General features: G+C 37.4%; 1 protein-coding gene across 5 annotated transcripts in view; it reads right to left on the bottom strand.

Moving 5' to 3' along the window:
* LOC114054137 (piezo-type mechanosensitive ion channel component 2) overlaps positions 1-14,158 on the bottom strand; it is a 527,965-nt gene that overhangs the window by 212,521 nt on the left and 301,286 nt on the right. For all 5 annotated transcript variants that reach the window (XM_027877280.1, XM_027877282.1, XM_027877281.1 and 2 more), the window contains exon 5: positions 3,446-3,608. In XM_027877280.1, coding sequence (XP_027733081.1) covers positions 3,446-3,608 — 163 coding nt within the window. The remainder of the gene's footprint in view (positions 1-3,445; positions 3,609-14,158) is intronic.

Below are 14,158 nucleotides of genomic sequence, written 5' to 3'. Positions count from 1 at the left end.
TGTGTGTGTGTGTGTGTGTGTGTGTGTGTGTGTGTGTGTGTGTGTGTTCAGATCCCCAGAGGGCAAGAATCATCACCAGCATGAAACTGATCAGTGTGAGGATTTGGAATACAAATTTAGGCATTATGCAGAGGCATTGTCCCCAGCTGAGGCTAAAGAGCTTATGCTGTTTTAGCATTTGAGGGAAAATTCAGGTAAATGTTTTATCTGAATGGCACAGTTCAGAGCTCTAACTAGTCTTTCTATAGGAGAAGAGATCACTCATAGAGATACAGTTAGATTCAGAGCCTCACTAGGTTAATGAAAACTTTTGTGATTGCTTCCTTGATCATATAAAATCTTTATGAAAGTGACCTAACAAGGTTTTTCTTGAAAAGCAAATTAGCAAGCACTGTTGACAGTTTTCTGCAGAAGACTACATCTTCATAGTTATATAACTCAGTGAGAAGTATAAGGAATGTGACAGTTTATCCCATTGTATCAGTTTTATACAAAATAGTATTTGATTTAGCAGAGTCAAATAAAGGGGAAAGGGGGAAGGTAAGAAGCTTTTAATAAGTGCAAGTACCTTACAAATATCTCATTTGATTCTCACAATAACCCTGAGAAATAGGTACTCCAGCTGTTCAATTTCTTCTGAGCCATCCCAGAATGCTCCCAAACTTGGGCACTCATAGAAGCCCTTGTATGTAAGCCAGTGGTAGAGAGAAAGGGAATGAATGACAGACATAACTCAGTTCCAGGGTAAGGAGACAGAACTGAAGTAACGAGATGCCGAGGAGGCCACAGTGCCTGCATACTTCACCATATTATCCACCTCTATCACCTTTTCAAGAGGGAAGTCTGCCAATACATTCCCTGGCATTTTACTACAAAGGTGCAGCTTCACCTAATTATGCCCTTAAATCAGGTTCCAGTCTGTTGGCCGGGTTAAAAAAATGGAACTGATTTTTCTGAATCTTTTACGTCCTGAAAATCTAGTTGCAATGGAGAACGAAGTCTGGCTTTATTTCAGCAAAAATCTGGGCATACACTGAGTGCCTGACTTAGAGGAATTCTTGAATCCCCGGGAAATGCACCAATCTTTAGGAGTTTCAGATGGAAGTATATATGGATTGAACAGATTACTTCCCATTAGAAATAAATGGGCCTTGAAGTTGGCACAGTTCTATACAGATTTACTCACAAATGTCTGAAAAGCCTGGGGCAGCCAATTTAAATTATACTTCATTTTAAACCCTAAGAAGAGAAAAAAGATGAAGTTCCATCCAGTGTTTTTGCATTTGGCCCTTCAAGTGACTTGTCAGCCTCCCACACACAGAGACAATTGCCTCTTCCTTTGATGCTGCTTTCATTTTGTAGAAGAGCTGCTAACTCAACAATACAACTTTGAGAGACAAATGTTGAAATTAAAATAAAAACAAATGTCTTTGTTTTCTATCCACAGCACATTAGGTCCCTATCTCTAGCCTTACTGTCAAAACAATTTCTTTATCTTTTTTTTTTATAAAGGGAAAATCTACATTCATTTTCTCTTCAGTGCAATTGGCTTAGAAATGTCCTTAATATGAATCGAATACATTGCTTCATCCTCTAAGTTATTCAGTTTTCAATAAATGTTTACTAAATACATACTATGTGCTATGCAATTGGTCCATGGAAATCTATTTTTAAATTGAAAAAGGTGACTAAGCCTCATCTGTGGCTACACCTGATGCAATGGTGGAAAGACTAGCAGGCACTGTGATTTTCTTTTTTTTTTCTTGTTCCTTTTTTTTTAATTTTTTTTAGGCAATTGGGATTAAGCGACTTGCCCAGGGTCACACAGCTAGTAAGTGTCAAGTGTTTGGTCTGAGGCGGGATTTGAACTCAGGTCCTCCTGACTTTAGGGCCAATGCTCTATCCACTGCGCCATCTAGCTGCCCTGAGGCATTGTGATTTTCAAATCCATCTTTTTTTTTTTTTTTTTTTTTTGGTGCACAATTGAGAGAATACACTGGTTTGGTTCATAGTGATTATACACACACATACACAAACATATATGTATGTATGTATATATGTGTGCATATATACATATACATACATACATACTATATATATATATATGATAGGGATGTGTCTTTCTCAAAAGCTAAGGAATATTTTGTACAATTAAAATTATTCCCTCATGAAAATTTGCTGCATGATTTTGATTTTTAATAAAACTTTAGATTCACCTGATGAAGTGATGGGACTTGGACCCCTAAAAGGAAAAGACCATGTCTTTGAAAACAACCCAGTCCCTGAATTTTCCCATACATTTCAGCAGCCCAGATCACTGAAGCCTCTGCCCAAGGGAACCAGCCTAGATCACAAAATTAGCTTACTTGATGTTCCTGTGGTATACAGACCACTCATTAATCCCATCCAGATACTTCCTTTGCATTTTTAAGCATCACCCCCATTAGGTTGCAGATTCCCTAAGAACCCTGACCTGCTTCTATTGACTTTGCAATAAACTTTGTCTTTTGGCTGGAAGAAGGTTTGAGTGTGTGAATTCATTGCAGGTGGATGTCGCATCGTACCCTGACATTTTGGGGTTCCCAGCAACCCCAAACTGCATCAGTAATGATTTATATGCCCAAGCTTCTGTCACATTTAACTGCATTACAAACTTTTACAGTTCTAAGGCAATACAAAATATACAACTCAAAACTGATTTCCTACTTCTGTTTTATATACACACACATACACACATATACATATGTGTGTATATGTAAAATCTCATAATTCTTATGATAGTAGGTGATGACAATTAATCATGTAAAGTTACACAGTCACTCAAATGTTTATATTATACTATCCAGGGGCTCCCTGGATCCCTATAATAATGCATTTATGGGTTATCTCACCAAACATCAGGAAGCTTTTCCTATAGCCCCTAACATTGCCTGTGTTCCATTACAAGGTTGAGAAATAAAAGTAAGAGCTCTAAATAATGAAACAGATACTTACCCCTATAAAGTATCAGATAATCAAGCAACTACTAATGAAATAACATAAGATTTGGTGAGTCCTTTGGTTTTTTCCCAATCTTTTTTCTAGACAAATATATAAATGTCAACTTCCATGAGCAACTGCGTGATTTAAAGCAAACCCAAACACGCCCCAGTCAGATATCCCATTCTAAGCATAATGGACCCAAAACTGAAGTGCCTATGTTCTAAGAGGAAATACATTCCTCTTAGTAAATACACTATGTTTTCCTCATCCTATACAAACATTAGATTTTACAGCATCTAAGAGCTCCAGGCCAATTTGGCTAAAAGACTACATTTGATATATATCCAAAGTCAATAATTTTAGATGACATTTGATAAAGTTGTCTATATATTCTCCCAATTTCAAAAAAATTTCATTTTTAAAAATCAGGAAAGGTGAAAGGAAATACATAAAGGAAGAATACCATTTCTTCATTTTCAAACTGCATGTTGTACTGGGCTGCATCTTCTGGCATTGGCTTCTGTACAATATTTCTGCAAACGAGCCATGTGGTCAAACTAGCAATGAACATTCCGATATCTGGTACAAATACTCTGATCCCATTGCCAGCATCTGCTCCCTTCAAGCTACAGAAAAAGGAAAAAAAAAGTAAGGAGAGGGAAATTAGTTGTATTAATGTTTCTTTGGTAGAACATCTTAAAATGTGAAAAAAAATGTGCTTATCATGAAGTCCAGTAATTATAAACCTGAAAGTAAAACAATTGCCCAACATTGGGCATCTGGATGGTGTGGTGTATATATAGATCACTGTTCTTGAAGCCAGTATGACCTGAATTCAAATCCAGTTTAGACACTTACTAGTTGTGTGAACATTGGAAAGTTACTTAAGCACTGTCTGCCTCAGTTTCCTTAGCTGTAAAATGACAATAATAGCACCTATGTCACAGGATTGTTGTGAGGATCAAATGAGATATTTATAAAGTACTTAGCACAGTTCTTGGTTTATAGTAGGTACTTAATAAATGCTTATTCCCTTTCCTTTTTCTAACACATAGGTTGGCGCAGTCATTTGATGTTTTACTCAAATGAATAAAGCTTGATGTTTCAAGCTTTGTGACATCAGTAAATTTGGCAAGAAAGTCAACTAAGCCATCATCTAAGTCATCAAGACAATCTTTGGGGCACTCTACTAGAAATCTGCTTCCAAAATTATATTACCCCATTAATGATTCCTCTATATGTCCATCTGTTCCATCCGTTCCAAATCCACCTAACAATGCAGCTATATAGTCCATTTTTTCTCCATTTTGTCCACAAAGATAAAATGAGAGACTATGTCAAATATCTCACTGGAAAATTTAATCTTCAATTGCTAATTTGAATAAAATAATATCTTTATTAAAAAACATCTCCAAATTAATAAAGATTAGAACTTGAGATTAATGGCTCTTGCTTCTATCCCCAGAAAATGAATTGTAGATGAAAGAAACAAAAGCAGGGAAAAGTTCAGGTACAAAAATATCTGTTATTATAAGTCACCAGAAAAAAATCCATTATTAAAATGTTATCATTACTCCTATGTTATACCCTTCAGAAGCATTCTTTCCCTGAAATGTTAAAACATGGTTTACAGAACAATTTAATAACAGCACTTTCTGGATCTGTGAGTGCAAAGTAATATACAGAATGAAAAAAAGAGAAAGGGATGGTAAAATAAAAATTAATCAAAGGTTGAGAAATATTTTAAACACATATTTCAAATGAACTGGTTAACAGAGTGATCAGGAAAGAAACAGTTAAAACTAGTAGAAAGTTAGGAAACAAAAGGAAGTGAAAAAGGAGAAAGAGGTACATAAAGGAGCCTAAAGATCACCTCAGTGTTGAATATGAAAACATTCCCACTGGGCAAATGGAATAAGAAAGTATACCAAATTAAGGCACATTCTGCTCAATTTCATAGCTTCAGCCTACCTTTTCGGGTTCATTACACAATACTCTTCATGAACTCTACATTCCAGATAAATAACCCCATTTGCTGTTTCCCATGCAGGCTATTCATCCCTCTAGGTTCTTCTGCACAGATCATCCCTCATGCCTAGAATGTTCTCTCTCTTCGTCTCCACTTCATATATTGCTTAGCTTCCTTTAAGGTTCAGTTCAAGTGCACCTTTTATAAGAACCAAATCTCACACATGGATAGTTGTCTCCCATTGAAAATTACTACACATTTATACCATGTGTGCATACACACATGCAGCAATCTACACAGACATACATATATATACATGTTATATTACACATTGTTTCCTCCCAATAGAATATAAGGGAAGGGAGGACAGTTTCATTGTCTGTCTTTGAATCACAAACATCTTGCACAGTCCGTGACACATAATAGGCACTTAATAAATGCTTTTTGACTAATAGAGATAGCTCCAAAGGAGTAAATAAATTTCACAAGTAAAAAAAAATAACACCTAGGGAAAAACAACCCAGAATATACTTATATGGTAATAGCTTCTAAATTATCATGTCAGACTTAGGAAATGAATCAAGGAATAACTATTTCCTAAAGGCAAAGATCTAATAAACTCCTGTGGCCATAACTGCATCCTCCAAATTCATCAGGAATGATGATTAAAATGATTAAAAACAAAAGAAAACTATCACCACACCTTCATATACCAGCAATGCTGCATACTTGCAATGCCATTTGTAACTTTTATTGTTGCACCCTAAGAAACATAGTGATCTGTGAAACAGGCTCTGTTGTGGGGGAGAGAGGGGGGAGTCGGGAGGGGGGATACAAATACAAAGAATGAAACAATCCCTACTCTCCAAGAGTAATGGAGGAAGATAACAAGTACAAAAAATACATATATACAGTGTAAAGACACAAATAGCAATAAAAATAATCAATCAATAAACATTTATTAAGCACCTACTATGTGTCAGGGACTATGCAAGGTAGTTAAATACAAGTCAGTTTGAGAGGAAAAGAGGTGGACTAAAAAGACCTTAAGATTTATCTCAGCTCTAACATTTTATCACTGAGTCATGCCAGACTCTTCATGATCCCTTTCGGGGTTTTCTTGGCAAATATACTGGAATGGTTTGCCGTTTCCTTCTCCAGCTCATTTTACAGATGAGGAAACTGAGGCAAACAGGATTAAGTGACTTGCCCAGGGCCACATAGCTAGCTAGTGTCTGAAGCCAGATTTGAATGTAGGAAGATGAGTCTTCCTGACTTTAGGCCTGACACTCTATTCACTGAGCCACCTATTTGCCCCAACTCTGACATCTAATGTATCTATTATAAATGTGTACTACTGAGTGAAAACTATTTTTAATATTCAAATCATGTTGAAACTAGTAGGTTCAGAATTAGATCATTTCTCCCAGAAGTGTGTGGTGATCTGATTTGTTTCAATACTTATTAAAGTCTTTTCTTTATTACATGAAATCCTAAGTAGCAGGACTTGATTATCATTTTTTTCAGCTTACACTCAATACATTAGTGGCTAGATTGATGAGAATTCCTTTCTTTTAAAATAAAAATCAGTGGTTGAATATTTCACATCCCTTCTTCATCTTTTCCATTTGGAACAAGCTACTCTTCCTCATCATACCCCCCAGCTGGCTTTTTACTTTTCCCATGTAAGAGCTGCAAAATAAGTCTTTTAAGCCACAATCCTTCTTTTGTTGGAATGATGTCCTTGAAGTGGGAGGGATTAATGATTTGAGATACTTCCTCCTGGGCATATTTATAGACTGTAACTCATAATAATCATAATCATACTAATAATATTAATATTGAGAGGAATTAATATTATATCATATCATTATAATAATTACTAATTATTAATTGTGATCTACCCTTTTTCCTTCTGTTTTCTTTAAAGACCCAACTTCTACTAAGGTGAGCCAGTCTTTGAAGAATATAATTGATTAATGAGATTGATGACAGCCCTCAAGGCACATGCTCCTCAATTTTGGGCAGGACTCCACCCACCTAGGAGATCTAATTTCTGCTTAAAGCATAAACAGAAGCCAGTCTGAGTGAATCCCTTTCCTGAGGGAAGGAACCTCTGTCCTTCTCTTCTCCATTAGAGTTTAGGGTGGTCCAGCTCATAAAGAAGAAAAGCAGCCAGAGAGGTCCTATGGAAATGGATTCCCCTGCCCAGGTTGCTGGAGGCTTCTGAGTATAACCACAATGATGGTTATCATTCACGCTTTGAAAACTTTATTTTGCAAACTGTGAAAGGCAAATAAAAGAAACAGGACTGATTTTCACTAGAACTAAAACAAATTCCACTATCAATCTGTGCCTGTGGATAAGTAAGTAGAGTGAACTTTTCTAAATCCTATTTCCATAGATGAATCAAGATAGAATATTGGTTCCAAAAACCAAAGATACTAGACCACAAATCCTATGAGACTCAGTTTACTTTACAACCTAGCTTTTTCATTCTTAATTTTAGAGGAAGAATTTTTTTTTTACTCATTCTCTGATGCCCAGTCAATTACAGACTGTCTCCATTCACTGTCTCCAATTCAGTCTGTGTAATATCCAAACTGTCTGCCTATGCAATATTGAAATGACAATATAATGATATCTGCCAAAGGCCTCTTTCCTCAGTGCTTTCATAAAATTGGGAAGGGAGGAAGACTAAATTATTCACACCCAAATTTGGACTGGGTTGTGAACTAAGCTAAGCAACTTGTAATGAGATGGAATAACATGAAAGCCTACTGGTGCTCCCTCCCACACAAACCTCCAACAAATATGTAAAATATATCCAAATACTTCAATACTGATGGTAGAAATATTGAAAAGCATTTGCTGTTACTGTGGTTTATGACAGACTAGTGTAGATGAAAACAATAATAGATTGGGTTTATCTTATAACAGTCAATGTCTTCAGAAAAGTATCTATCATTGTTTAGGACAGTCTTTTTAAGAGTAAAAAAATATTTTGAGGTATACAGTTATTATCATTTATGAAAAAAGATATGGATAAGAAACTGAGGAATCTTCATCCATTTTTCAGCTCTATTTCTTATTTTCTGCATTGCTTTGAGGGGGAAGAAACTTTTTTGTTTTGGTGAGGCAATTGGGGTTAAGTGACTTGCCCAGAGTCACACAGCTAGTAAGTGTTATGTGTCTGAGCCTGGATTTGAACTTAAATCATCCTGACTCCAGGGCCAGTGCTCTATCCACTGCGACACCTAACTGCCCCTACTTTTCCCATTCTTGATCAACTTTTCTTCCTGCAAATTAGAATACATTCATTTTCCTATAAGTCTAGTAGGCTAAATAGTAACCATACCAGACTCGAGAGCCTTTCTTTACTCAGTACAAATAAAGGTTAATTTGAGGAGTTCACTTCTATTTGGAAAGTTGGAGGAATGAATCTTGAAGTACAGTAAAAAAAAGATTCCCACCAGCCCCTATTCCCTTCCAAACTTTGCTATGACTGTTGAGGCCACCATCATTTTATTATTGTTACATAAATCTACCCATCCTTCAAAATTCTGCTTATGATTCATCACTTTCATAATCTGAAAGGTTGTCTAATCAAAAATAGACTAGATTTACCCTGCTTTGCCCTAGAGGGTAGAACTAGAAAAATTAAGTGGATATTATAAGGATCTCAATATCCAGCTCAATCTAAATAGAAATGCTCTTACTATTAGAGTTGACCAACAATGGAAACTATCATTTTCATCCATCATCCATAAAAGGTTTTCAAGCAGAGGGTGACTGATTGCTTGTTGGTGATACCATAGAAAGGATACATCCTTTAGGGGTTAGACTAGATGACACTGAAGATGATGCTTCTAAGACCATGGTACTGTAAGTTTTTACTGAACACTCTAGGTCTTGTTGATTTCCCCTTTTTCTGAGAGAAAATACACAATCAATAACCACACATTATTCTCTCTATGTTTTAGTATATGTCAGTTTCACAGTATGTCTCTAACTCAGCTGTGAGCTTTTCTCAGCTGTGGACTGCTTTCCACCTGTTCCACCTGACTCTCACACATGGCTCCGAGAAGCTGTAGCATACATAGTGTCCACACCCTGGTAAACCGTTTCAGCAGATGGGCTACACCAGGTTGAGGATAACCAAGGGGTCTCAGACCTGTTGGTGAGTCAGGGAGGTGTCTACCCCAAGCATGTGAAGACTTCCTCTGGTGGAATGGGAGGATGAGAACAATTTGTTCCAATGGCCATGAAGGCAGCTGTAGCAGGCACTGTGGAGTGCTTAGAGCTTGGTTAGACATCAAAGACACCAAGGTCATCCACTGCACCTTGAGCCATCACCAGTCATCTTGATTCTGTCCTGCCATTGGACTGTGATGACTCTGGAGGAGAGAGTGAGGCTGATGACTTCGTGCAACTCTGCCTCACTTAAATCCAATTTATGCACAAATAAAAAGACATCACCCATACCGTTTTGCCATTTTACCTATCTTGAAGTCCTGTGGCAAAAGGCAAGTGATGAAGCAGCAGGTGTGTTGGGAGCTATTGTCACAATCCTGTACACAGGCGACCCAGGCCATAGGATTATTTTCTCATCTCCAGTTCTTCATAAAATTTTTCTTTGACCTCACCAGGATTCATCATGGTGGGAGCATAGTCACAGATGATGCTGAGGCCATTTGGTTGAAGTCAATGCCTCCCTAGCTGAAGTTCCAACTGAGGAAGAGGTTTTGAATGTCATTAGGCTCCTTTTGTGTGACAAAGCACCTGGTGATGATTCTATTTACAAGGTAGGGGGTTCATTTTTCATACAGAAGCTGACTGAAATTTTCTAGGTTATATGACAAGAGTAAGTTATCCCCCAGGGGTTCAAGGATGCCTCCATTGTCCATCTCTATAAAGGCAAAGGGAAGAGATTGTCCTGTGACAATCACAGAGGAGTCTCTCTCTTAGTCATTGCTGGTAAGATTCTTGCCAGAGTCCTCCTTAATAGGCTGATCCTTTACCTGGACATCTACCTGAGAGACAGTGTGGCTTTAGAAAGGGCCAAGGAACAGTCAATATGGTGTTTGCAGCCTGACAATTCCAAAAGAAATGCCAGGAGCAGAACAGAGGTTTGTACATGATGTTTATAGATCTGACCAAGGCCTTTGATTCTATCAGTCATGAGGGCTCATGGAAAATTATGTCAAAATTTGTTGCCTGGAGAAGTTCATCAGCTTCATATGTCAATTTCAAGATGGTATGCTTGGCCAGGTTCTGGATAATGGACTCTTGTGCTTTCCTAGTCAACAATGGAGGGAAACAAGGCTGTGTCCTTGCTCCCATGCTTTAAATTTAGCATGATGTTTTCAGTCATGCTGTCAAACGCTTTCAGTGAGGAAGAACATGGCATCAAGGTCAGTTACCACACTGATAGTAAATTCTTCAACCTGAAAAAGCTACAAACTAAGACTAAAGTGGAGGGAGTGTCGTTGCATGATTTTCTCTTTGCAGGTGATTGTGCAGTCAATGTGGCCTCTGAAGCTGAGATGCAACAAAGTATGGATCGATTCTTTGCTGCTTGTGCTAATTTTGGCCTAACAATTAACACCAAGAAAACACAGGTGCTCCATCAGCCACCACCCCATCATTGGTTATAGCAAATGGAGAAGTTGTGAACGCTGTGGATAAGTTCACTTACTTTGGTAGCATACTTTCCAGGGGTATACACATTGATAATGAGGTTGACGCACACATTACTAGAGCTTGCTCACTGTTTGGGTGCTCCAAAGGAAAGTATGGGAGAGAAGAGGTATTAGATTGACTGTCAAACTGAACGTTTACAGAACTGTTGTGTTGACCTCGTTGTATGCCCTGTAAACCTGGGCAGTATACCAGTGTCATGCCAGGAAACTGAATAGCTTCCATTTGAATTGTCTTAGGAAGATTCTGAAGATCACCTAGCACGATAAGATACCAGACACTGAGGTTCTTTCTTGAACTAAATTGCCAAGCATTCAAATTCTGCTTCAGAGAGTGCAACTATGATGGGCTGGTCATGTTGTTCAAATGAAAAACATATGCTTGCTAAAAAGACTATTTTATGGAGAACTTATATTGGGTAAGCATTCAGTGATACAAGGACACTCTCAAGGTCCCTCTTAAGAACTTTGGAATTGATTGTGTGACATGGGAGACACTGGAACAGGACCATTCAGCATGGTGTGCCCACATCAGAGAAGGTATTGTCCTCTATGAGCAAAGCAGAATTGAAACAGCTCAAAGGAAATGCAGTATGCACAAATTTAAAGAAACCACCTCAAATGTTCACATGAATTATTTGTATAGCCCGACCTATGATAGAGTATTCCAAGCTCATTTTGGTCTGATCAGCCATAGGCAGACACACTGAAACTTGACTCTAACATAGTGATGCCATTTTGGTCCTCTTTGAGAATGAAGGCCAACAACCTACCAATCAACCATATGTCAGTTTCACAGTATGTCTCCAACTCAGCTGTGAGCTCTGGATATAGATCACAGAATTGGCTTTGAGTCCAGACTATGCCGTGATTAATTTTTTGATTTCATTGTGATATGACAACCCCCTTCTTAATATTGAGTCCCAGTTTACTCAACTATAGATTTAAAAGTATATGATCTTCACTGCTTTCCTCATGAGCTTGTTGTTTCACATAAAATCTAGGTTATGTATGTGAAAACATTAAAAAAAACCCAACTTACAGTAATATGAGGTATTATTGTGATTTCTATCACTATAATTGAGGGGAGAAGGATCCTTTGTATTTTTTTCATTTTCTCAATTAAACATAGCACTGAGCTAGGCACATAGTTGGCAATAGACACATACTTCTAAATTTTTTTTCTAAGAATTACATGAATTGATGCTGAGTGAAGTGAGCAGAACCAGGAGAACATTGTATATAGTAACAGCTACATTGTGCGATGATCACCTTTGATAGACTTGGCTCTTCTCAGCAATACAATGATTTAAGACAATTCCAAAAGACTTATAATAGAAAATACTATCCACATCCAGAGAAAGAACTATGGAGTCTGAATGCAGATCAAAGCACACTATTTTCACCTTTTTGTTGTTTTTTTTTTCTCATAGTTTTTCCCTTTTGTTCTGATTCTTCTTTCACAACATGACAATTGTGGAAATATGTTTAATATGATTGTACATGTATAACCTATATAAAATTGCTTGCCATCTTGGGGAGGGGAAGGAGGGATGAAGAAAAAAAAAGTTTGGAACTCAAAATTTTATAAAAGTGAATGTTGAAAACTTCACATTTAATTGGAAAAAATAAAATACTATTAAAAAGCTGTTAAAATTTTTAAAAAAGAATAAATCCAAAGACTTTGGTCCCCTGACCAACTCCCTATCATGTAATGGAAAGTGAACCATATCTGGAATCAGGGGCCCTGAATTCAAATCCTGACTCTGCTAGGATTTGCCCTTGTGTGCCCTTGAGAAAAATTACTTAACCTTTCTGGGGTCAAAATATTATTATTATTAGAGAGGGCTGGACTTTATGATCTCTAAGTACTTTTTTAGCTCTAGGAAACCCACATCATCTGTCTCTACCACCTTTCCTTGTTTAACATATGCACTCTGTGTTTGCAAAAGCAAGTTCCTTTAGCCCTACACACCAGAATATGTTGTTGCTGCTTGCTATTTGGAGTCCTCGAGTGATTTATTCCTGAAGAGGGAGAAACCACTATCACAACAAAAATATGAAACAGAAAGCCACAGCTTTAAGGCACATATCCTGAAGCACTAGAGACCTCAACAGCCATACTGCCTGGCTACCACATTAAAACAAAGCCTGCTTCACATTCTCCAGCTGGGGAGCCACTGGGATCTGATGGATGTGGGGTCATGCCAAGAGCAACATGGAAAACAGAAACCTTGGTCCTTGAGCAATGCTAACTATAAAATCCAACAAATCAGACATTAACTCCTACTTGAATTCCTGCATTAAATGGCATGAGAAAAGTGAACTAATAAAATTAATCTAGCTGAAAAGAAAATAAGGCACACATGGGTGGCAGGAACAGAGTCATATATAGCCGCTGAACCATACAAACTATTACTCAACAAAAAATGTGAGAGGCTTGGGGAGAATTGCAAGCTCCTGAATTGCAATCTTTCATCTTCTAAATGAACTTCAAGGCCAATGTTACCCAAGGAATGCTGGGGATAGTGGTATAATATGAAGTTTCTTTTTTGTGGAAATAAACATGAAGATCAATTAAATGAAGTGAGGATATTTAGTCTGGAGAAGAGAAAATAGGAGACATGATAGCTGTCTTCAAGCATTTGAAGGGTCATCATGTAGAAATGGGATTGGACTCATTCAGTTTGGTTCCAAAAGATAGAGGTTGGAGCAAGAGATGGAAGGTGCAGAGAGGCAGATTTAGGCTCAATGTAAAGAAACATTTCCTCACAATTGTAGCTTCCTTGAGAGATAGTGAGCTTCTTATCAGTGGCAGGTACCATGCCATGTCTGGATGACCACTGGATGGGAATGCTGTAAAGGAAACTCTTGTTTGAGTATAGGTTCAATTAGATGTTCTCTGGGGCTCCTTAACTTTGAGATTCTGCATGAATATGTTGCCAAGATCAATCCCTCTGAGTCACATTATATAAGGGATAAAATAGTGAAAACTCTAGGTTTAAAACATGACAATAAAATGGTAGAAAAGCACTACGCAACTTATAAAAGTGCAAAACTTAGGCAAGAAGCAGCTTCATCTGCTTGCTTCAGGTTCTAAGATTTATAGATTTCATAGTTTTTTTTTAATTGGTTGCTATAAAATTCCTAATCATTCCTGATTATAATTCCTCTCTAGTTCTAAAAATGTGAAGAGATGAGGAACCTATAGTTCAAAGAATAAGGCGAGAAGTGCCCACTTGAAGCAGCCCCCATGCATGTTATAAATTTGGTCACTTTAATGCACTAAAATAGATTTCCAACTATGTTTCTCATCCGTTTTCACTCTTTCAGACTTCTTCATCATGCCAACTCCCTTACATCCTACCCCTAATGGATATTTTCTCCTTCCCCTAGCTTTCCTTTATTAAATTGAAAACTCTTTGAGGGCAAGGTCTTTCTCTTTCTTTCTTTCTTTCTTTCTTTCTTTCTTTCTTTCTTTCTTTCTTTCTTTCTTTCTTTCTTTCTT

Source organism: Vombatus ursinus, unplaced genomic scaffold (genome assembly GCF_900497805.2).
Source record: "Vombatus ursinus unplaced genomic scaffold, bare-nosed wombat genome assembly UNPS02014812.1, whole genome shotgun sequence".
Classification (NCBI taxonomy): Eukaryota; Metazoa; Chordata; class Mammalia; order Diprotodontia; family Vombatidae; genus Vombatus; species Vombatus ursinus.
This window is presented reverse-complemented; position numbering and strand designations above follow the sequence as displayed.